At 40.4% G+C, this 25,752-nt stretch overlaps 1 protein-coding gene across 2 annotated transcripts in view; it reads right to left on the bottom strand.

The window, feature by feature from the left end:
- THAP1 (THAP domain containing 1) overlaps positions 1-25,130 on the bottom strand; it is a 505,801-nt gene extending 480,671 nt beyond the window's left edge. Inside the window, exon 1 of one of the 2 annotated variants that reach the window (XM_044064295.1) lies at positions 24,744-25,130. Coding sequence is in view for 1 of the 2 variants with exons in the window: in XM_044064294.1 (XP_043920229.1) it covers positions 24,116-24,174 (59 nt within the window). In the remaining variant the exon portion in view is untranslated. Of the gene's footprint in view, positions 1-24,115; positions 24,197-24,743 lie in introns of those variants that run through there. The other variant, XM_044064294.1, reaches the window with a different exon arrangement.
- Between the last annotated feature and the right edge of the window lie 622 nt (positions 25,131-25,752).

Raw genomic sequence — 25,752 nt, 5'->3', positions numbered from 1 at the left:
CCAGCATGTTCTGTTAATGTCACAGGCTAAAGATCCCTAGAGCAAGTGATTCTTGTGCCATTTGACTTGCCATGTGAAACATTCCATCAGGGCAGGGTCACAAACTGTCCTGTAGGGCACAGGCACAAGTCACTTCTCACCAGCCTATACTATACAACGTACAGTGACAGGGCTTTCAGTCTATCCATGCAAGTCATGGTTTGGAGGCCCTGTATTTTGTTGGCGAGAAACCTCCGTGGTCTCAAGCTGTTGCAAGCGTCTGGTGAGGTACATGCAGGAGGGACCACTGTACTCTACTAATGATCTGATTGAGGGTCGTGGGTCAAGTACAGTGGAGTTATAACATTCTTAGACCTAAATACAATACTCTCACTTGTAAGATGAGCAACGAAGGTCTTCCTTACCACTGTGAAAACTGGTGGTCGAAGTTCAGACTGCTATCTGTGTTCCCAGATCTCACACCACTGGGTTTGAACTTGGGGGGGGGGGGGGGTGCAATCAATATTGTAATTAGCAGGGAATTCCACTTTACCAAAGGGGACAATATGCTCTTTTGGGTTTAGTTTTAGACAGTGCCTTTGGCACCATTCATGTCTGCGTTAGCCCCTCCTGTAACAGGTTAACATCTTTGCAGATTGAGTAATCATACAGTCCCTCAATCTTTAGCAAACTTGGCAAGCCAAAGGTCGGCCTACCTTTGTCTGGACTTCCAAGAAATAGACTCCAAACAGTAAAGGGTCCAGCACAGATCCTTGTGCTATGCTACTGGTGACAGGTCTAATAACAGAGGTGGAGTCACCCGACGGTATGTGTTCTGTCAGTGAACCAATTGGCTGCTTATCTACTGAAGCAAGGTTTACCCCCCCAGCTGGGAGAGTTTCTCAGTAAAGCAAGGTTTAGCCCCCAGCTGGGAGAGTTTCTCAATGATACCAGAGTGGGGGGTTGTGTCAAAAGCCTTGGCTAGGTCAAGATAGGCAGTATGCACACTTACCTTCATCAAGGGCTTTTCTTGACTCTCAAATAAGTCTACTAGGTTTAATAAGCATGATCTACCCCTAACAAAGCCAAACTGGGTTTGGTCAAGAGTTTGAAGGTAGCCTATGTTCTTGCTGATAAGGTCTATGACGATTCTTTCCATGGCCTTGCAGATGAGGCTGGTTAGAGCGTCTATAGTTTCCCAGGGTCTGTTGATGGCCCCCACTTTGTGCAAGGGAATTACTGTTGCTGTTCTCCACTTTGCTAGAACAAAACCAGTTCATAGGCTATTGTTAGAGAGAACACCAAGTATGTCTGCTAGCTCCTGATTTTACATCGCTTAATAAGCAACCTAGGATGTTATCTGGTCCCACTGAGGCAGTGTTTTTGGACTTTGAGAGCATAGATATAATCTGATCTCTACAGATGCTAAGCAGAGGACTGGTGCTGGATATGTTTTGGGGTATGGCTGGTGGAGACAGGGGGTGAAGTCTGCTCTAAATCTGTCAGCTAGCAGCGATATCCTCCAGTATAGTATGAATGGTGCCAGCTACCATAGTTGGGCATTCCCTTTTAGATTTCCAACATAATTATTGAATGTCTTATTATCCTCAGCCACGGATGTTACTTTAGCTTTGTAATTATCTTTAGAGGACTTTCCAAGACATCTGATTTGCTTGTTCAAACGGTGGATGGAATTCATCCTCTGCCGAGTCAGTTCTTACTTGTTCTTAGACTTGTGTTGCATAACCAGTTTATACAGAAGTGCACTGGCGTGGCTTGTTTTTTCAGGAGGACCTGGTTTTAATCTGGTCAGATACAGCCCAGCCTATGCAGTTGCTCAAGTGTTTATACAGATCCTTTGTGTACAAAGTACAGTTGTGTACACTTACCATAAATGTAGATGTTAGAGTGTATTCACTGTTGCAGTCATTATATTTGGGTAATCTGCTGGCAGGTTGCCCTCAGTCGGCCTGATTAACAAAGTCTTGGGTCCTGCATTGGTTGCTGTTCCTTCTGTATCAGGTCGTCAGGGGTATAAAACATGCAGCCAACGCCATTACATTAGTTTTTCTTGCCCCAGATCCCAGGTGCCCCCCAAATGGGGAGCAAATAAAATTAAAAAACACAAAAAATATGCCTCCAACCAAAAGCAAATACACCAAAAGGGGTTTGAAAGCATAATGAAAGAAAGTAGAGGTATAGCCAGAAAAAAAATAGGGGGCTGGAGGGAGGGTAACCAGGACTGCAACACTGAATACACTCGAACATCTACATTTATGGTAAGTGTACACAACTGTACTATGTTCTTCATGTTTCGCTGTTGCAGTCATTACATTTGGGTAGATTCCCAAAGCTATGGTTGGGTGGAGGGAATTATACAGCATTAGGACCAGCTATAAGGCCCTGCAGGACAGCAGTGGCAAAGCCAGCTCTGGATTTAGAGAAAAGTGGTAAATGGTAATGTTTGGTGAAAGTATGAACTGAGGTCCATGTAGCAGCTTCTAGAATGTCCCTGGTAGGAACACCTCTGAGAAAAGCTGTTGAAGTAGATGCAACCCTGGTGGAATGGGATCTAATCCCCTGGGGGATAGTTTTTCCATGGTGCATATAGTAGAAACAAATACAATGGCTTATCCATTTGGAAATGGTTTGCTTTGAAATAGCCTTTCCCTCTGCCCCTGCAGCAAATGCCACCAGCAGTTGTTCAGATTATGGTGCATATAGTAGAAACAAATACAATGGCTTATCCATTTGGAAATGGTTTGCTTTGAAATAGCCTTTCCCTCTGCCCCTGCAGCAAATGCCACCAGCAGTTGTTCAGATTTTCTTTGAGATTTAGTCCTGTTTAAGTAAAATCTAAGTGGTCTGTGTACATCCAATGAATACAGAATCCACTCCCCCTTGTTCTGTGGATTGGGAAAGAAAGTTGGCAAATGAATGGTCCGATTAAGAGCCACAATGGATACCACCTTAGGCATGAAGGATGGACTGGTCCCGAGAGATACCCTATCCACATGAAAAATGATGAAAGGCTCCACTGCCATAAGAGCCTGTAATTCGGAAATCCTTCTAGCTGAAGTGACTGCTAAAAGGAAAGCTGCTTTCCAAGAGAGAAATTTTAAGTCTGCAGTAGCAGCTGGCTCCAAAGGAGAGAGAGTGAGCTTCTCCAATACAAAATTGAGGTCCCACGCAGGGGTTGGAGTTCTCCTGGGTGGTCTTACGTTTTTTGGACTCTCTGACATGCTGCTTTAGCAGAAGATGAGAGGAGAGGGGAGGTTCTGTGTTGTAATGAGCTGAAATGGCTGAGGCATGGATTTTTATGGAAGAAAAGGACAAGCCCTTGTGAAGCATCTCAGTTAAGTATTGCAAAATCTGAGGAATGTTGGGCACTGCTGTGCTTATCCCTTGAGATAAATGAAAGAGATTCTGTGCCTGGAATCTGTCAGCATAAAAGATTTTCTAGTACTAGGTCTTCTCGCCTCCAAAATGACATCCACCACAGGTTTGCTGAGGGATGCTAAGGGTGAATTTAGGCGATTAGCCACGCTGCAAGATTCAAAGTTTGGAGCAGAGTGTGCAGAATTTGGTTGTTCTGTTGAGACAGTAAGTAAGGTGTGGGGCAGGTGCCACAGGTGAGGAAGGTGTGACACTGCGCAGGAGTGGGTACCAGTACTGGCGAGGCCAGTCTGGAGCAATCAAAATAATTTTTGGTTTGTCCTGTTTGACTTTTAGTAGAACTCTGGAGGGCAGAGGGGGAAAGGCATAGACTGATAGGTTTTTCCAGCTGAAGGATAGAGCATCCACTTTCCAGGCTTTTTTGTAATGAGTTCTTGTCCAAAATTTGTCTAACTGATAGTTCTGGGGTGAGGCAAAAAGATCTATGACTGGGCTCCCCCATTTGCGTGTCAACATGTTGACAATCCGTGGATCCAGTTTCCATTCCTGTGGGTCCATGAGATTTCTGCTTAGCACATCTGCCAGAGTAGTCAGCTTTCCCGGCAGGTATTGAGCTTGTAGCTGTACTCGATAGGTCAAGGCCGTGTTCCACAATGCCATGGCTAGTCTGCAATGGGGGTAGGAGTGTACCCCCCCTGCTTGTTTATGTACCACATAATCGTGGTGTTGTCTGTCTTTATCAGTAATTGTCCTGGATGAAGGTAGTCCTTGAAGGCAGTCCATGCATTCTGTACAGCTAGCACTTATTTTTGATTGATATGAAGGTGCATTTGATTTGGGCTCCATTTGCCCTGAATACACTTCTCTGACAGATAAGTGCCCCATGCATAGTCTGATGCGTCTGTAGTTAGGGTTTGAGCGGCAGGGGGTGGTGTGAATGGCAGTCCCTTGTTTTTGGTGGCAGGCCTCTGCCCACCATAGGAACTCTAGTTGCAGGCAAGGTATGATAGGAATTATTGTTTCCAGGCTGTGACAATGTTGACTCCATAGACTTTTTTTAAATACCACTGAAGTTTCCTCATATGCAGCCTTGCATATGGAATTAGAAGAATGCAGGAGGCCATGAACCCAAAGGCTTGCAGTATTTGCCTTGCAGAAAGCAGGGGTTTTGTGGCCACCTGTTTGAAGCAAGTCGCCAAATGAATTTGCTTCTCTGGCATAAGGAAAGCCATCTGGGCAGTTGTAAAGTTTGCACCCAGGAATATAATTTTTTGAGAGGGTACCAGTTTTGATTTCTTTTTGTTTTTAGTGTACCCTAGACAAGTTAGAAGCCTTTTTACAAACACCAGATGTTTTAGAAGAATGTCCTTGTTTTCTGCCTGAATTAGACAGTCATCCATGTATGGATATATTTTAATATTTCTTTGCCTGCAAAATGCAATTACTGGAGCCAGGCACTTTGCAAAGACCCTGGATGCAGTAGATAAGCCAAAGGGCAGTGCAGAGAACTGGTAATACAAGAGGCCTGCTTTGAAACGGAGGTATCTTCTGCAAGATTCCGATTGGGATATGCAGGTAAGCCTCCTTTAAATCTAGAGTTGCCAACCAGGCATCTTTGCCTAGCATAGGAAGTAACTGGTGAAGACACAGCATCTTGAATTTTGATATGTCCAGAAAGATGTTTAGAGTAGATAAGTCCAGAATTGGATGCCAAGATGTCTTTTCTGGGTACCAGGAAAAGTCTTGAATAGAAACTTTGTCCCTTTCCCTCCTCTGGTACTAGCTGAATAGCCCCCATGCTCATGAGAGAAAGTACTTGTTTCTGGGCCTCTGCCCACTGATTTGGGGGCAAGTCTGGCCATCTGTTTGAAATTGTCAATGTGTGGAAATGAAATCTGTATCCCTGGGATACTATGTTTAGAACCCACTTGTCCTGGGTTATAAGTTGGCAGTTTTTTGCATGAAGAGCCAGTTTTCCCCCCAAAGGGGCTGCTAAAAGGCAAGTGCTTGAGTGTAAAGGGAAGTCATTGAGACTGCTTACCATAGGTAGGCATCTTGTTGTTTCCAGATTTGGAAGAGGGTGCACCCCATTGTTTTGTTCCGAAAGTCCCTTGGGACTGAAACCTGGTGCCTTTGGAATGTCTGGGTTTGACTTGAGTGGCTCGAAGGAACTGAAAATGACCAGTTCTTTGTAGGCCAGTGTCTACTAAATCTTGGAGGTTGTACTTGTAAGAAATCGTTCACAGTTTGCATAGATTTAGCTTTATCTTCCATCTTTTTTTAGAACTTCTTCAGCCTTATTACCAAAGAGACGGTCCTGTTGTAAAGGAGCATCTAACAATTTTGCTTTAACATGATCAGGCAGATTTTGTTCTTTGAGCAAAGCATGCCTTCTTAGCACAGACCCAGTTACAGCAGCCCTGCAAGAGGCCTCCAAAGAATCAAAACCACATTGCAAAGTATGTTTTCCAACTTGTTCAGCTGAATGCAAGAAGTCCTGTAAATCTATTTTCCACACAGTCAGAAATCAACATAATTTTCTGTTTAAGCAGTCCCATGATATGCTGCTGATATTAAGCCCCGATTGCCAGGGTTGCAGAAGTGTAAACCTTCTTACCCAATCTATCCAGCGCCATGGAATCTCTATCAGAAGGGGTAGGATTTTTAGCAGTGGAAGCCTTAATGCCCTTGGGACCCTGAGAAATGGTTTCAGGATCTGCAACACGATTTTTGAAAAGGAATTTGTGGGAGTCAGGAACCCTGTAGTATCTATCTGGCTTACCAGGAGCCGGAGGCAGAGAATCAGGAGCCATACTAGATTCTGAAAAAACGAGGTATAGCCAAAGGCCTATGCTGAGGAAGAAGAAGAAAATCCCTAAGTCTCTTTTTAGATTCAGAAAAATCCTGACTTTCCCAGTGGAAATGTTCCCCTTAAGGTATGCAAAGTTTCCCCAAAAGAAAAATCCTCAGGGGGAGAAGGAGAAGTAGAAGGAATGGAATCTTCTGCATCAGAGTCCTCATAAGTAGGTATAGACAATTCCTGTTCATTAGAAGGGGCAGAAGAAATAGAATCCAGTTCAGAGGAATCATAATCAACATTTTGCCTAGGCCTCTTAGAAGGGGGGGGGGGGGTTGGCTTCCCCTGATCATAGTAATCAAATCGTCAGCCATTTTGATAATTTGTTTTTTAGGCATAGGGGCCTGCACATGTGGCCCAAGTGTCGTCCTTTTTTTTTATATACAAATCTGTCCCTCAGAAGCCCTCCGGACCCATCCAAGGTAGAGACATCAGAGGGTTCCATAATTGAAGCATCTCGTGGCATACCAGACTCCGAATGGGTCTCAGTAGAGGCCTGCGAATCAGAAGTAGTGGGTATCAGGGGCTGCAAAAGCACCTCACTGAGTATCGGCGAACTGGCGACTGGCTTAGAACCTTAGTCAGCAGTTTTGCACCTCAACGGCCTGTCATTTTCTTTTCGTTTTTTTAGGTATTCCGGTAGTTGGATTGCTAACAGATGACCTTTCTGGATAATTAAAGCATGAGCCAAAATATTTAGAAGCAAAAATGTACCGACGCTTGACAGTGCATTGATTAAATAAAGCACAGAACCGACAGCAAGGTACGTTGGCGTCAGGGCCTAGGCAAGGAATACAGTACAAATGAAAATCCTTATGAGGTATTTGCTTCCCACAAGTAATGCTATTATTAACTTTTACTGACATCGGTAAGGAGCAAGAAAAGGTTGCCCCAATGGGGTACTTAGCTTTAGTTGAAGACTTTGGATCTGAAACACGAAAACAGGAGTTGGACAACCGGCACTTGCGAACTACTTCTGCTTCGGGCACCACAGGCCCAATAGTTACTTTGAACAAGACTGATTTATGGTCTGACCTTACCAGGGATGGCATCAGACATCTGGGAATGCAGTGACCGTCCCATGTTAGGTCTAAGACATTTGAGCCCTTTGTGGGTGTGCAGACCATCTGTTCCACAGAATTTGTACTGACAAAGTCCAGGAACCTCTTGGCGAGCATATTCGTCCTCATGTGGCACCCAGCCGATGGAAGTATAGTTGATATCTCCCATGACTAAGGTGAGGGGCTTTATGGTGAGTGACTCCAGTAAGCCCAGGTAGGTTTGGCTCATGGTGGGAGACCTATAGCTAGCAATGATGTGATAAGGTATTTTGCCTACATTTAACTGGACAGAGTATTCGAGAGTCGTACTGTTTGACCAGTCTCTAGGTGTACTTGGCTTTAATGAAGATGGGTACACCTCTATCTTTGGTTCTTTCACGCTCATTTTGAAGTCTGAACATGTGGAAAGCATTGTAGCCAAGCATTGTAGCCTTGAACCATGTCTCAGTGACTGTGCAGATGTCACCATCTTCCAAGGTGAGGAGTGCTTCCAGGGAATGCATTTTCATGTTTAGATTCCTAGCATTAAGCAGCAGAACACAAGAGTTTGGCTCAGGTGGACTTTGTTAAATAGGTACATTGTGCATGACACAGTGATACAACATTACACTGGTCTAATCATCCTGTGTAAGAAAATGGTTGGTCTAATCATCCTGTGTAAGAAAATGACTCAGTAAGCAAAGTTTCCAGACTGGAACTCTGCATGTTGGAGGGTATTTTGATATTTTTTGGCCAAAGTCAGTTTGGTTACCTGTTACACTGCTACAACACTGAATGATGCACAGTGATTTACTGTTACAGTAATAGCCAAGGATTACATTTAAGTATGCTGATCAGAAGATTCAAAGTTTGACTCCTAGCTAACTAGTAACTGCTATGTGGAATTAACTCATTCTCAGCACCTATTTAGTACACTTCCAGTTAACTCGCACAGCTCCTTACAATGCCCAAACTTTTTTTTTTTTTTGGGGGGGGGGGGGGTGTCCTGGCTTCTTTAACAAAGTGACTTACCAGCTAATAACATGCAGCATTAGAAATGGTGAAGAGTCATTAACAAAATAACACTAAGATAGTTAATCTAGGATGTCCCCCGCAGTACAGAAAAATCACAATTTGCCATTTATTATTTGCATTTGTGCTCATATTTCATAATTGACTGACCTACACACTATTGAGGGACTGGTGTAAAATGCCATGGTGGGAGACAATCCATTGTCAATGCTCACATATATCACACTGTACCAGAGTTATTGCAAGCCATTTGCCAGTAAACAAGTAGAAAAAAGAAAATCACACAATAGTTCCATATGTACTAAATACCCAGAAGTTGCTTACAAACTATTGCACCATCAGGTGAAACCACAGATGTTGAAGAAAATAGAGTTATATTCAGTTTATATTGCAAACCAAATTATACAATCAAGTATATGTTTTCATATTTCTAAAAATCTCTCCATAAACATGCGCTCAGGAGGAATACTTTGCTGTCATGTGAAAATACTTTTGTTAAGCAGACATAAGCTAAGAATACATGTCTAGGCAGTACAGTTTCCAAGACATTACGACTTATTTATGAAAGTTCAGCAAAACATACAATTCTAGATTCGAGTTCTTTTACACTATATATTAGCATTTATGGAAAGACTACAAATGTGCTTACAAGGACAAAGTTTTTGAAACTATTAAAAAAAAAAAAGGCAGTACAGTTTCCAAGACATTACGACTTATTTATGAAAGTTCAGCAAAACATACAATTCTAGATTCGAGTTCTTTTACACTATATATTAGCATTTATGGAAAGACTACAAATGTGCTTACAAGGACAAAGTTTTTGAAACTATTAAAAAAAAAGAAGACTTTTGAGGTGGCCATTATCCAAATCATCTGAGAAGTGCAGTGTGTCTAACAGTATTATATCTACATTATAAAGGAAATGTTATAATCTCACAGTAGTGCTCGGTCAGCTGGTTTCAATAAATCTGTCATACGAATATATAGTTGTATGGTCTCTCTGTTACACATACTATTATTTCAATTTAAAAGTGGCGTGTCAGACTTGAATTCAGACCTTTTAAATATTTTGTTGGCGAACCTCAATACTACTGGTCGCAGTGGAATGATTTTAATAGAGAGAGAAAAAAAATTATCAAAGCTTAATGAAAAATAATGAAAAATCACATACATGCCAAAGTTAAAGAAACGTGACATACAGGTTAGAAAGTATATGCAAACACAGACTTTGCCTAGCGATGATGTTGCTATACAGATGGATGCTACAGAATATACAGTAGTGCACACAGATGACATAAAAATTTGCAAGTTTTTGAAACTGAAATTTTACAGAATTTAAAAAGAGACTGTTAATGACAAAACATTCAGTTTTATGGGTTAAAGATAAGATAAATTCCAGTTCAGCTGACACCAGGGTTGCCAGATTTCCAGCCAAAAAAAAACAAAGAAGGTCTTTCACGGCAAGTAAAGACCAAAAAAAAAAAATAAAGGTCTTTAATGCGGAACACAGTTCCACATTAAAGAACTGAGCTCGTTCAGTAGCTCTGCACTAAACACTGAGCTTCTCGTGTTTAATGCATTGCAGTTCCACATTCAACACAAGTAGCTCCGTGTTTAGCGATTTTTGATTGGCCCGTATGCCAGGTATACGGGACAATCAAAAAAAACAAGCGGAGGCTGGCCGGGATTTAAACCGGCAGGGCGGGACTCGGGATCAGGCTGCTGATCTCGGGACAGTCCCGCCCAAATAGGGACGTCTGGCAACCCTGGCTGACACAGCTAAAGTGCTCAGAAAGACATATTGGGTGTGGCCAGTTACAAAAAAAGAATAACCATACACATTTATGTTCTGTAGGGTATACCAGAAATAAACAGTCAAGTTGCATCAATACAGTCAGAGTTAAAATACTGTAATAACTTAGTAGTTAATATTACAGTTTCTGACAGGATGCTAAAACAGCCAGAGCATGACAATAAAGAAGCATAACATTTTTTTCTTGGTACTGATGAAGATGGGTTTAAAAACAGTGAGTGCAGTAGGATGTGGGCAAGTGTAGACAGGTTGGGGGATGTGAACATGGACATACTGAGAGGGGCATCAGCCCCTCCAGCTATGGGAAACCCTAATGACAGACAAATTGCACGTTTGTCTGTTGAAAAGTGGGACGTATCAAGCAGGACTGTGTACACTACAGAAAATGGAAAAATAGGCAGAAACAGAAAGGAGTACTTGTAAGGGACTCAGAAGAAAACAAGTTAAAAAGGAAGCAAAGGTTGCAGGATCATAACAGAGGGTCAAATTGAACTGAGTTTTACCCAAAAGCATGACAAAAGCATGACAATAAGAATTTCAGACCTTATGGGCAGGAAAAAAAAAAGAAGAAAGAAAGAGAGACTGTGGAAGTTTAAAAGTTCCAATTATTACAGGGGGAGGTGCAATTACCTTTAAAAATCAACACTATGTCATGACTACATTACCTCAAGGTTTTCAGAACGGCCTGTCATTTTTCATCAGATAGTAGAGAGATTCTTACAGGATGCAAGTAATGATGACAAGATTATTCATTACATTCTAATACAGTCAAACTGTGAAAGAATAAATATCACAGCTAAGAAAAATTCTAAGACAGTTGCAAGATGCAGGTTTCAAAGTAAAACAAAGACAAAATACAGTTCTTGTCACAAGCAGTAAAGTTTCTAGGAACCATTATCAGACCAACAGGGAGGAAGACTCCTTGTCAAGAAAGGGTGAGGGGCATTCTGCAACTGCCAAAGCCTTTGACAATTTTGGATTTGCATAAGCCAGATTAAAAAAAAAAAAAAAAAAAAAAAAGAGTTGACTCTGCAATGTAGTTGCACAGAGGAAAAGGCATTTAGAATGTTAATGGAGAAGTTGGTACACGCAACGAAGCTGATAGCTCCCACTGGTAACTTACCTTGTGTTCCGCAAGCAGTAGCAGAAAAGGACACACTCTCAGTGGTGTTATTACACTCTTGGCCATAAGAGGCATCTCAGGGAATGGACATTAAGTTAAGACAGTTTAGTTTTTGTAGCAGGAGAATTACTTCTGTAAAAAGGACATCACACTTGCATTAAACAAATGTTGGCCATTTACTGGGAACTTAGACAAAGTATAGGATGGGAAGTACTACACTGGGTTTACAATAGTGACATTGCAAAATGGAGATAAAACCAATTATGGCTAAGTTACCAGGATACATGTCAGCACAAAGGGCTGAGCTAGAAGCTGTAAAATATGTTTTGCAGCATTTCTATCCAGTAAATATTTACAGTGACAGTGTTTATGTAGTAAATTCTCTGAGACTACATACAGCAACATGGGCTAGAAGAGGGTTCGCTGATAAGTCAAAACTACAAGCAGAGACAGTTCAGTATTTCAATGTTAAAAGCAAAGCATCAACAATGGATAAGAGACCTATAGAAAATGTACCAAGTAGCTGCCAAAGAGCAAAGTAAAGGAAATGACTGGACTAGTGGTCCCAAGTACAGAATGTAAACTAAAAGATTTAAATTAGTAACAGGGATAGAGTTGTGACAAACCAGACAAGCTAGATGTTCCAACCTTAAAAGGACAGTTCCCAAAAAGGATCAAAACCAGTAGGGGTCAGTGAATGCAATGTCACAGTAGCTATGGAATACTACATTTGCAAACACAAACGCATATATAAATGGCTCCCTGTGGAATGGGAAGGAACCTGTTATGTAAGATGTGCAACACCATCAATGACATTAACTAAAGAATTACCTAGAGGTAAAACAAGAAATGTCAGGAGAAAGACAGAATTAGGAAACAGTATTGGCTCATTAGATCATACAACTACAGTCTAGACATAAATTCAGCAGAAGCAGAAGGGTCTTTCTGCTCTGATCAATAAAGAGGCTATACTTATGTTCCAGACAAGACAGAATCCATAAAGCAACATTTAAGTAAAATACAACTAATATCTGAAAAGGCTAGAAAGACATGAAGCAGTGACTGGAGTGATTTGTAAAACAATTATTACATAATAAATGTACACGTGTGTTGAACTTTGTATTAGAATAGATACCAGATAACATAATTATTTTAACTAAAGTAGGTGGGAAAAAAAAAAAAACTTACAACCAAAGGAGACCCAATTTTTCTGTATGATTCAAAGTTTAATTTCAATTTTAATTAAAAACTTGGTTTTCAAAATAAAACGGGGGATTGATAGAATTATATAAAGTAAATCTGTTTTTCCCTCATAAATGGCATGTATGCGATTTTGTAAAACTGCTTTTCTCATATTATCCGCATTTATTGGTAAAGCTACTGTCTCACACAGTGTGTGATATTTGCAGAAATAGTATAAAAAAAATACAGAGTCTGCAAATGCAGGAAGAAATCAGAATGTGTTTGCATGACACTTTCTAAAACGAAGCAAATGCATCACATGCTATTATAAAAATATATCGTACCATTTGTGTTACTCAAGCACATTCTGTTAAGCTAAACAGTAGGATACATTTTTAGAACAGCATGTGATGCATTTGCTTAACAGAATGTGCTTGTGTGGAGCAAAAAATATATTAATACTGCTGAATGTTTTATAACAAATGGCATTAACAATACAGGCTTGTTTATTTATTATACTTAAAATGTATTCAATTATTTTTATAATTGTTCATTTCAGCATTGATTTCAATAAAATTCTATTAAAAAAACAATAGAGGCTTGTTGAGATATCAGTTGAATATACACATATATTAGAGCTAAAGAGAAATGGCTAACACAACAAGAAAGTTACAACCATCCTAGCAATGAAAGGCATTTTGGCATGCTGAAAGCTGTCTCTCTGGATGAGCATGGCCAACACAGCAGAAAAAGCTGTTTGCATCAAGGACAAAGCAGAAATGGCCGTTTGCATCAAGGACAAAGTTTAAGACTTTTGAGGTGATGGTTATCAGTGAGCAGAGTATGTGCAGTGTGTCTAACAGTATTAGATCTGTTATAATCTCACAGTAGTGCTTGATCGGCTGGTTTCAATAAATCTGTCATTACACAAATATACAGTTGTACAGTCTGTCTGTGCACATGCTGTGCAAAGTGAAAATATTTGTCAAGAATAGATGCAACTTGTATGGCAAGGATTTAAGATTTAGAAAACAATTCAAACAGGAATTATAACATGAAGGGAGACAAAAAAAAAAAAAAAAAAAAAACCAGGGTTATGGCACATTTTGCATTTTGAAACACAGTGCCAGGGGAGAGAAGTAGAATGAAGTAAGGAAGTGAGCGGAGCAGGAACAGTAAGTATAAGGTAGGAATAGCTTCTTGGTCATATTTAGTGATACGTTTTATCTTGGGGTTGAGCAAAACAGGGACATTTTGGCTAGGAAGTCTTTCAGAATGTTTAAGGACTGAAGGGAGGTTACTGACCTGATGGCTACAGTTGAGTATCAGGCCTTAGCAACACGATAGGAATACAGGCCATGCATAGTAGATTTCATAGGACTGAGGACAAAGAGAAGTTTCTGGTCACTGGTATTTAGTGCTAGACAAGCAGATGGATACCGAATAATTTTAAGTAGAAAAAGGCTGTGTACATTTTATTTGATGGGGTAGTTCTGACAAGTTTAGTTTTGTAGTGCTATACTGTGGTGGGTTCTGAAAGGGGTATTTGCTGCAAATTTAACCACTTTACATTGTTGTTTAAGTTTTGATTTTTGTGATGCCTGGAGGTTAGTAAGGATGTCAGTGCCACAAAGTAGTGAGGATCAGAGAAAAGTAGTGGCAAGTGTAGTTTTAGTTGAGCTGGTGAGAAAGTTTTTGCCTCTGTAAAAGTATCCCTAGTTTTTGGTGTTTGCATATATGTAGGTCGAATTTAAGATTATTGTCCACTAATCACCCCTAATAATCTGGTATGAGAAGGGACTTCAATGGTTGTATTAAGAGAAACAGAATTTAAATGTTTTTTCATGAGAGAGGGATTTCAGTGACTGCTAAATTTCGGCACTAAAAAAGTCCTATGGACAATTGTACAGAATTTATTTTTGCAAAAAGTGGCAACCAGTATGCCCAGGTAATTAATTCATTGTGTACTATACATGTATATTCGCACAATAAAACGCATTTTTTGAAATTTGAGAGAGACAACAAAGGACTTTATTTTGTAGCACAAATTTACACTCTGGCATTATGAGTTTCTATAACTGGGTCCACTAATGTGCTACAATGGTCTTTCAAATCCTCTTAAAGGACATGTATTTATTAACATTTGTTTACCAGGAAAGTCGGACTTGGGATGAAGCCAATTTTCAGGAGGCCCAGGGAGAAATACTCCAGAAGCATATCTTTGTAACATGGGAAGAAACCGGAGCACCCGGAATAAACCTACACAAACGCAGGGAGGACATGCAGTCTCCACACAGAAGGCACCCTAGGTTGAGAATCGAACCAGAAACCCTTTTTTACTAGTTAGAGGAACAGAAAAGAGGGATATATGGCTGTAAATGAAAATTAGTGTATTACTAAAAGATCCAACATCCATATACCTCATCTGTTATTACTTTGGTATAGATTAGATTAAAGTCTAGCTCCTTCCATACACATTTACATGTTTTTCATGAAATTAAACATGTTTAACAATAACTTGGTCTAAAAAGAAAACAAAAAGTTTTTCTGAACTTCTGCTAGGATTTTTGGAGTTATGATTTGTTTAAAACGTGCGCTTTGACAGAAATAGACTTGAACTACTTAAAGTACGGCGTAACTGGACAGTGCAGTGGTGCAGCAGCAGCATTGTCACCTCACAGCAAAAGGTACCCTTGTTCAATTCTCGGCTTCGTTCCAAGTCGGACTTTCCCCGTTAACAACTGTTAAATAAAAAAATAAATAAATAAAAGTGAACTGTAAATTAATATATCCGATAACAAGTGAGTGGCTATACTTAGGATAGAAAAGAAATTTTGGATGCTGGCATGTGGAATTTTTAATAAGGGACATGACATTTAGTCATTCTTTTTTCTGAAGCACAGAAACTGAATCTGGGTCTATTAAAAAATGACTGTCTGCCAGTGTTTTATTTAACATTAGGAAGACAATTTTACAGCCTACTTCAGATGTTCAAATATTGCTTTTGCTTAGCATCATGAATGCTACTGTTACAGTTAAGCAAACTAAGGGATAAAAAGAAAGACTATCACACAGAATTAGGACTTGCATATTTGCTGGTGCAGCAATTAGATTTTTCATATGGTACCCATTCCACTTTATGACTTCTATGCATCCCATTGTACAAATACAAATGACACGATTCTGAGAGCAAGATTATTTTATATGATTTGACATTTAAAGACGTATTTTTTTCAGATATCAAGATGCACAGACTATTTTACATCTGACATTTGAAAAGATGGTCCTATTTTTGCAGAATAGCAAGTGATGAGATTTAAGACTGATGCACTTTTATATTTTAATATATTTTTTCCAAAATAAAGATAGACAAGCCAGAAAATGACTCCTTACTTGAACATACAGATTTGTTTTGATAAATTAAAAATTGAGGTGGTTATGACACTGATGAACACATACAAGGACGTAATGTGTATCCATTTTTCTAAACTGGTTTCACATGCATCTTTCCATGCCACAACTATCAGATGGCTAATACTCAAACCATTTTTGAACATAACTAAATGAACTATACAAGAACACATTCTCCTGACACCAGAGAGCTAGAATCAAGTCTTCAACTGTAACCATGCCGTACTGCACTGTTATTATGCTCAAATATTTAAATGACATCCTGCTTTAGCATTGCTAAATCACAAGACCAGACATTGACAATGCATTAAAAAGCACTTAAGCATCCCTATGCTGTTAGCATTGCATCTGGTGCTGCACTAGCACTGAACCAGGGTGTTATTTAACTCATATTTCAGAGTAAATAACTGCAGAACATGAAATATGTTCATTTCCATTCGGTTTATGTCTGCTGTCTAAATTACAATCACCAAATGTGTGTTTGGGAACAAACTGCATCCTTTACACAAAGAATTTGTGAACACAAAGTGGCACCCAACTGTAGTATTGGCATTCAAAGACAGCACATTTTCTATTTTTTTTTTTTTTTATTTTATTTTTCAGTACCTAGTGGTACATGACACAAACAAATCTCAAAGTATGACAAAGAATTATGATCAGATCAATCATAGCTTGAAATTTTGTACTTCACATGCATACCAAGATTGTCCTCTCAAGCTTCGCTCTCAATGTGAATTTCTTGGCATTTGTATCTATAAGCAAGTTACGACTGATGACCCGATCATCTGATCATAATTCTACTACATTTTGTATTCAAGGCATGGATGCGAAGAAATTCACCTCAAAAATCAAAGCTCACGAGTTGAATCTTGGCATACACGTCAAAAACACAACTGGTTATGATCAGTGAATGCCATGTATTACTTGTTACAAAAAAGCCAAAGTGTTTTACTAGCTTTGAAACATGGAATTTTACCTACGCCAAGTGCTTTACTGTCTTTGAAAGCTAGTAAAGCCCTCAAATGCTAACACACAGACATACAATTGCAGGAAAAGGTAAAGGACAGTTTTTAAATACTGCCCTAATTTAAGTTACTGACAACTCTATGCATAGAAGCCACGGTGGTACAGCAGTAGCGTTTTTGCCTCACAGCAAGAGGTTCTCCTGCACGATTCTTGGCTGGAGTGCCTTCTGTGTGAAATGTGCATGTCCTCCCCACGGTCGAGTGGCCTCTGAAAGACATGCGTGAATGGTTGTGCCTTCGCTGAAGGTTGGGCTGGCAACTCGACACCATAAAAATCTACTGCCAATCATTAGCGGACCGGAGTTCCACTGTAGCGACCCCCTAACCGGGAAAAGACAGACAAATTGACAACTCTGCATCTCCAGACAGATAATGAAAAGATATTCAAGGACAGTTTGAGAGTGAAGGAACATCCCTTCCCGACACCAGATTGTGACAGTGCTTATGGAGTGTGTTAAAATATTTTACACACACAGTGCTGTTACAGTTGTTTTTCATGTTACAGAAATATGTTACAGGTTTATCTTTTTTCTGAATTTGGAGTGCAATTGTGGCACTCCGTAAAATGCAAGTATATAATGCAGCTGTAAAGCTGATAAACTATTCATGTACAAAATGTTGGACATGAATTCTGTAAGTAAAAGGACATGATACATGACAACTCCCATCTGCCTGCCAACAGAATGCTGCTCAATGACATTCCTTTACAGAAAATGGATAACTGCTCAATGACATTCCTTTACGGAAAATGGATAACCTCTCAATCTGTTATAGACACAGTAGTGACAAGAGTAGAAAATATTTAAAATGTTTGTTTTTCTTTTTTCAGATAGCTAATACACACATGAAGCTGTAACTCAATTTAATCCATAATGTGTGTATTTAAGTGGCATCAGAGCCAATGACCTTCCAAATTTTGTAAAATAAAAAAAGAGAAAAGAATGAGAAAAAACGCATGCATTCAGAGTGGAAATGCAACTTCTTGCTTTACCCGTGTCAGACTCTTCAAAGAACCTCTGTGCCCAAGAGCAAGATAAAAACAGAATGGGAAATCCGAACTTTTTTTTTAGTTTCTACTGTTTCAGCTATAAGGCAAAAGACTAATGTGATCAGAGCTGGTTCGTGAGAAACTGCTCCACTGCATGCGACAGTCAATGCAGGAAAAAAAATAGGATTCCAGATGTTTTTCTGAAAGGAAAAGCAGCAAGCTAAAAAATACACACTTATAACTTAAACCAGTATGAAGGTCAGTCAGGTCTTCTTGGAGATCTTGCTGACAACATCTATGGAGGTTTACTATCTGTAATTCTGCCCTACTTATTTTTGGCATTTAGAAAACAAGGATTCAATACTTTTTGAGCTAGATTCAGATTTACCTAGCTTAGCTATAAAGCAGTGGTGCACAACCTTTTTGTGAATAGGGCCACTACACAAATTCTTAACGCATCTGCAGGCCACCTCAAAACATAGCGAGTCATTACGAGTTAACAACAGGTACAGGCAGGGTTGCCACATTTCTGACAGGACAAAAAAAAGGCCTTTCACACTAAGTGAAGACCAAAAAAGGTCTTTAATGCAGAACTGCGATGTTCTGCATTAAAAGACCTTTTAAAAAAAATAAACAAACAAACACAAGTCGCTCCATGTTTGGCGATTTTTGATTGGCCCATTAAACAGAAGTAGCTTGACCCGTATACAGGCCAATAAAAAAAACAAAGCGGAGGCTGTTTCACCGGGATTTTTAACTGGCAGTGTGGGACTCAAGATCGGGCTGCTGATCCAGGGACAGTCCCGCTCAAATAGGGACATCTGGCAACCCTGGGTACAGGTGACTGGCATTTTTACCTAAGACAGCAGTCATGAAATTGCTCATTTTCCAACTTTGCATTCAACTTTACTCTGACTGATTACAAACTTATGCAGAAAGTTTCTACTGTTTACAGACTAAGTTATAAACAAAAAAGAACAGTTACTTCCACAGCTAAAATTAGAGGTAAAGGGCAAGTACGCACATGCTGAAAAGTTTTCATGACTGGAGTAAGGCATAGTATTTTTTCACTTTTTTGGTTATAATCTGAAGGCCGGATGGCGTTGTGTGGAGGGCCAGATTTGGTCCCCGGGCCAGACATTGTGCACCACTGCTATAAGGCTACATTTTGTCTTCAAATAACTCTGTCTGTACAACTGATTATAGTTCACTCCTTGGAGATTATATACTCCTGCATATTTAATATGTATCAGCACTATCTTGGCTTCTTTATTGCTAAGTAAAACTTTAAACATTTACTTATTAGTTTTGAAAATCCTGTGGTTGACATTATTTATGCCTACATTATGTTTCTGCATTGTAGGTTGGCAAACTCTGACATTAGCCTCCAGAAGCCAGACTGCTTTAACACATTATTAATGAGATATTAGTTTTCATACTTCATAGCAGTGGTGGTGCTGCGGTAGCGTTTGGGCATACCTTTGTTGAAGGTTGTGCATTAGGGCCGGCAACTCAGCACATAAAAATCAACTGCCAATCATTAGCGGACCGGAGTTCCGCTGCGGCGACCCCTAACCGGGAAAAGCTGAGACACACAACAACAGCTGCCAGTCAAGAATTGCATAGTAACCAATAATTCTTCAGTGATGGCAGTACTACCCTTACAGGAAGAATGCTGTATAGAACTGAAAAATTCTACTGCCTCTCTTCGAATCATATGTGTATGTGAGTAAGAAACTAATAGGAAGTTACAATGGTAAGTGTACTGAAAAAAAAAAAAAAAACTGTGGTTCACACACCCAGCACTACATAATCACTATGTTTTTATGTCAGGTTGCATATGCTACATCTGTTATTGAATCTTTTGTGTGTGTGTGTGTATATATATATATATATATATATACAATTTATGTATATTTATATATGTATACACACACATTTTACTTTAATTTAACCTGCTAAATAACAGTGGTGCGACTTAAGGGACCATCCCTCTGATAACCAACAAACTCTTATTCAGCACAGTGCAGCAGATCCAAAAACCAGAGCATCTGCTCCTCACACACCGACGTGGTGCACTGATGGGTTTGAATCTGAATCTGAAACCCATCAGTGCCAAACAGGCTATCACGTACTGGTGGCAAGTCAGCCTGATCCTTCACATCTGGTTGACAGTGGTGGAATTCAAAGGCTACAGGCAATGATCTTGCACCATTCATTGTGATGCAAGGGATGGCTTGTACCTATATCCAGTGAAATGCAGGGGCGGGTTCTAGCGTCAACACACAGCTATTTCAATGGATGAGGACAGCAGGGTGCCCTATGCCACACCTGTTATTGACAAATAGCACTGTGTTATCCAACTGTGTCATACATAAGCCACCATTGTTGTCCAGAATCAGTGCTGTACTGATACCAGGCAAACCCATTTCTTTATGGCTGACTCTACAATTGTTGCACCCACGAAAGCAAAACAACAGCCATATTAACAAATGTACATTACCACACCATAATGCTGCACTCTGATGTAGCAACAGCACTGCAGGGAATATCATACACTGACTGAAAACATACATACATAATGTTGTATATTATGGTTCTTGCATCACAGATGTGCTTGGAGGAGATGGGACATTTATTATCAGCAAACTCACAGCGCTGTGTGGCCAGGGACTTCTATCGGCTTATGATAAAAATCAAACTGATGCATCCCCAACAGATCAGTCCGGCTCCTACATACAAGTCTCCACAAGCTGAAAGTGTCCTTTCACTGTCCTCAGACAAAAATGTCAGGAACTCAGCTGTATCAGGGAGTATGGTTGTGACACTGGACCTTCACCTGTGCTCATCATCTTTAGTGCAAAAGCTTAGGCTTTCACTTGAGCATTATGTTGGTGACCCTGTAATAAACCTGCTGAAACCAAGAGGTCCTGCAGACATGCTCCTGAAGGCATTATCAGCCTTGCCTGTGTTGAGAACACATCTACCATATGCATACACACCCCACAGTAGTACACGTCTCTGAGGATGAACTTTTCCAGCCGCTGTTTCCGTTATGGTGCCGTTGAAGTACCATTACAAGGTAACACAATGCCCAGGCACTGCCCTTGTGTATGCCACACATCAATTCAAACTGTAAAGCAGCCATGCTGCAGTTGTGTCTTGTAAAAAGAGGCATATCTGAGCCATGCTGCAGTTGTGTCTTGTAAAAAGAGGCATATCTGCTATACTATATTTTCACACACACACCAGGTCTCCACAGCCATCCATTTGGGACAGCTTGTAGACGGACTGTGCTGCTACATGCGGCCTATAACCAATGTATATGGACCTAAGAGCCCACAGCCAACAGGGATGTGCATCTCACAGAACAAATTCACTGCCTGACAAGTTTAGCAAGTGTCCTTCCTACAAACTACCCCCTTCTGTGTCAGATGAACTCCTGCAGCAGAAGATATCCCTCAGTGAATAAGGAGATATCTCAACAGAATCAGGGACACATAAAATACTAATATTGATAAAATATAATGTGAATTTATACAAGTAAATGCAAATCTTTCAACTCTCCACACATCCTGTCACCTCACGACACATTGACACTGGGCTGCCACATGCTTCCAAGCTGATACATGTCACACTGTTTTTGCAATAATTGATGCAACTCAGCTACCATTTCCCTCCTGGTATCAACATGGCAAGTGGGTATGGCTTCTGGAAGGAATGAAGTTGAAATGGCTCCCACATTGTGAAGGAAGGAAACAAAAGACCTGCTGTATCAATACCACAAGGAGAACTTGATGGGAGACTCTTATGAAGGCTCCCAGTACAAGGTGAATGCCTGGCACTCCCTTGCCAGGGTGATGAGTGATACCACAGACATCACCTGCTTTAGTGAGCAGTGACAGCATTGGTACAACAACTTGAAGAGGTGCCACACTGACCTTCTCCACCACAGAGAACAGATTAGAGAATGAAAGACCTGATTCAAGTTCTAGAGCAAGTATGGTCCCTGCCAACTGTTAGGCCTTATTGCATACCATACTTCACAGCTGCTGCGACCATAGTTTTGTTTTTTGTACTGCATCTTTCAGAACCTGATTGAGATTCCACACGGCAGACTCACCTGTCACAGAAGACAGGCAAGACAGCTCAGTTGAGTTTGTGTACTGTACCCAATCTCTCTCTCTCTCTGCTTCAATTGCTTAGTACAACACTGCCCAGATTTGCAATGCTGCTACATACTTTAACCACTATGTCTCCTCTACTGAAAAGTGGATGCACCAAAACCATCTCTCCCTTAACTCCAATAAATCTAAAATACTAAATTTTCCTTCCTACCAAGGCATCTTCCTTTAACAAAAACTCGTTCAATGTCCAAAGCCTAACCAACACTCCTATAGAAGTGGTCCCTTACGCAAAACTCCTTGGCATCACCATTGATGAACAGCTCAAATTTGATCTCCACATTCAACAAAACAAAGAAAACCCACCAAAAATTGGGTATGCTCTACAGGAATAATCAATTTCTTTCTAACTCCTCTAGGCATACCTTAGCCATCACCTACCTCCTCCCTTCTCTCCTTTATGGTGCCCCACTTCTAACTAATCTTTCTGCTTCCAACACCTCAAAACTCGAAGCTTGCTCATAATAAGATCTCTAAATTTGCCACCAAATCCAAAACCTGTACTCACCACTGCCATGCCCTACAATCTCTAAACTGGTTAGAACTCCCTAACTACCTTGACTATCTCCAACTAACTACCGCTCACAAATTAATATTTTATCCAGAAAAATGCCCTGCCTTATCTAACATCCTTCCCCCTTACATTCCTAACCGATCTCTGAGATCTGAACACCAAAACCTAATCTCCATTCACAAGCATCCCGCTGACCAGCTCCTACTCTCCTTCTCTCTTGGTAGAAAATGGAACTCCCTCCCACCTTCTCTTAGGACCATCCCTAACTCTAACTCTTTCAAGACCCATCTTTTCTTACACTTATCCTCCAAATGGAAATGTCCTTGCTTTCACCCAGTATAAATTCTAGAAACTTTCTCCACCTTGACCTCTATTCTCAAGCACCAATCTACTATATACTCTCTTAATTTCATTCTATGTTCCCCCTATATGGTTATAGCTGACTTTCAGTTGACTAAAGTATGTAAATACTGTTCATATGTAGCAAAAAAAAAAAACTTTTTTTTCTTTGCAGACTCTGCATCTTGGGCATTGTACTTTTATGATTGTATTTTATGTAATCCTTACTGTATTGCCTACTACTGCATCTCACATATTCCTGTTTGTGACATTGTATTATCATCCATTACTGTATGTAACCTTGATTGTACTGTTTTTGGAGCTTTTCTCCCCGGGCCTCCACTGAAAATGGGTACTTCTTGGCCCAGTGGACTTCCCCGGTAATCAAACTGAAATAAATAAATAAATAAATTAATGTACAGTTTTGCTTTGCTTTATGTCCCGTACAAAATGTTAAATACAAGTGTAACCAAACTACTCTCCATTTTTCCTGACAGTGCAATCATGTTGCAGAATAAAAGGACCTTGGGTGTAATACAATTAAGAGTGCAGGTCTCACATTTGCAGTTCTTATAAAGTAACTTGTACCAGTGTTCATCACGTATGTAGTGCACACTGCCCTGCTTATACCACATAGATCTGGCATATCATGGGCATATAAATGTCAAGCTGTTATGAGCCAGCCGCTGAATTTGCTTTTATGTTTGCTGAGGGAAAGTGGTAGTGCAGGAATTTCCAAATTCCTGCACAAGTCCCTTGTGTATTACATGGGGACTCCTGTCCCTTGCTGGAAGCGCACATTACTAACAGTTATAAAAGAATGACTCTGCATACCTTATTCATAAGGTGCTGAATTTTAACGTTAAGTCTACCAGCCAGTGTCAGGCATCTGTCGATACACCCACAAGTGTGGAATATGGTGGGGTGTTCTTAAAGTAAGTTATGCTTTTGTTTTGGGGATGGGAGTTTTAAGGTGTGGATGTAGCCTCTCTCTGTAAAAGAACTACTAAAGCAATGTCACATTCTGTAGTTAAAATAATTACACAGGCAATACTAAAGTAGCCACCTCCTTTGCTATGAAGTCAGAGGCGTAGCTGAAACAGCAGTACAGAAACTGGAGCTAACGGAGAATATCATATGCCACGCAACCATCTCGCTTGGTATTCAAAATCCACAGTTGCACGAGGTCCAGTGTTCTACATGCACACTCGAATCGATATATCAGCACTCACCAAGCAAAATAATGAGAGACCATGAGCTGCGGGTCCACTGCGCGACGCATAGAACTCATGGAAGAATGTACACACGTGTACCCTAAGCCCTACCAATCACAGTAGCAATTTTAAACACATACCGTTGAAAATAAATAAAAGGGCTTTCTTTACGCAGTGCTAACAAATTCTGCTGGGATGCTAGAATGTACACATCTCCGGCATACTTCCGAAATGCCCGATTTTGCAGAATGTACACTGCAGTCGGTGAGTAATGAGTTTCATACTGCTTATTGATCAGGGAAAAAAAATGCACGTTCATGGAAAACATTTTGCTATCCCAGCTTTACTGGGCCTTTATCTCCCCGATTTTTCAGCGGTAAGTAGAAAGCTGTACGCTGCGGTCAGCACTATGCAAAAAAAAAAAAAAAAACGGGAGGCGGGGAGGATAACGTTTTTGAGCATTTCTCTCATATACTACGGGTGTATATTTAAATTTGCATGTAATAAAACATCCACATTGGCAGCCGATATAGTAGCGCATTCGCGGCAACGCTTTCCATTCCAAAACCCATTACCCAGCTTCATTAGTTAATGCAACCACGCTACAGACATCACAATGCATTTAATAAACACTTTAAAAACTTACTTTAAATTCAAGCCATGCAATAGTTAAACTTTGATTTTATCCACGTGTATCATTTGCGACCGACCGTAAACAAGCATTCAAGGTGGAGCTTAAATACGCAGAGCGTAGCCACATGTATCATCAGTGTTTATTTTTCGTTGCTTGTGTAGTATTTTTAAGGCATAACGTTTATTTAGTTTGGCACCGTGGGGGTACTTGGACTGTGTTCAATTGTATAGCTACGCGTCTTCCTCCAGACGGTTAATTCCCACTCAGTACTCAGCTCATACTGTTCTCCAAGTCTGATATCTTGCGTAGTTATCCACAACATTGTTTAAATATTCAAGCTGGTTTAGCTGTACAAATAATACTTCCCAACCTATTAGACCAAGAAATCTTGACAAAGCCATAAATAATGGAGGGGACAAAGGCCCAAAGACAGGGCCAATTTTTAAGTCCTGCTCTTACAAACTTAGAACATTGATTGTATATGGGTGGGTGGGTGGGGGGGGGGGGAGGATTTTCCGAAGGGTATGAAGTAAGGGCATAGACAGCTGTTTTCAGTTTGTACTCTTAAGGTCTTGTACTGCTACCCCCCTAAAAAAATGAGTTTTTTTAGATGGCCATGGTCACTCTTAATTGGCATTTAGTGGCAATAATTCACTGCAACGAGCCTGTAGATCAGAGTGTAACATGTGGCTTGTAGATCAGACTGTAACGTGTGTGCTATATCTTTAAGAAGCATGTGAGGCTCTACGTGCCCATAGAAATTATAGACACTTGCAATCTCTAGTGCCATTTTGTAGAAGCAGCCAGAAAGTGAGCATGCGTGATCGCAGTTGTTAGTTTGTGTATAAGTTACTTAAGTTACAGTCAGTAAGCAGTAGCGGCCTTAGGCAAAAGGGCAACCCCCCCACCACACCACCCAGTGCCCCCATCCTTGTCTACCTACACAAAATAAATACTGGAAAAGTGCCCCTACTTAAGCGGCACCCTAGGCGGCCGCCTAGTTGGCCTATGCCTAAGACCG

This window comes from Protopterus annectens, chromosome 2.part2, assembly GCF_019279795.1.
Source record: "Protopterus annectens isolate FY-2018-M chromosome 2.part2, PAN1.0, whole genome shotgun sequence".
In the NCBI taxonomy this organism is placed as follows: Eukaryota; Metazoa; Chordata; order Ceratodontiformes; family Protopteridae; genus Protopterus; species Protopterus annectens.
This window is presented reverse-complemented; position numbering and strand designations above follow the sequence as displayed.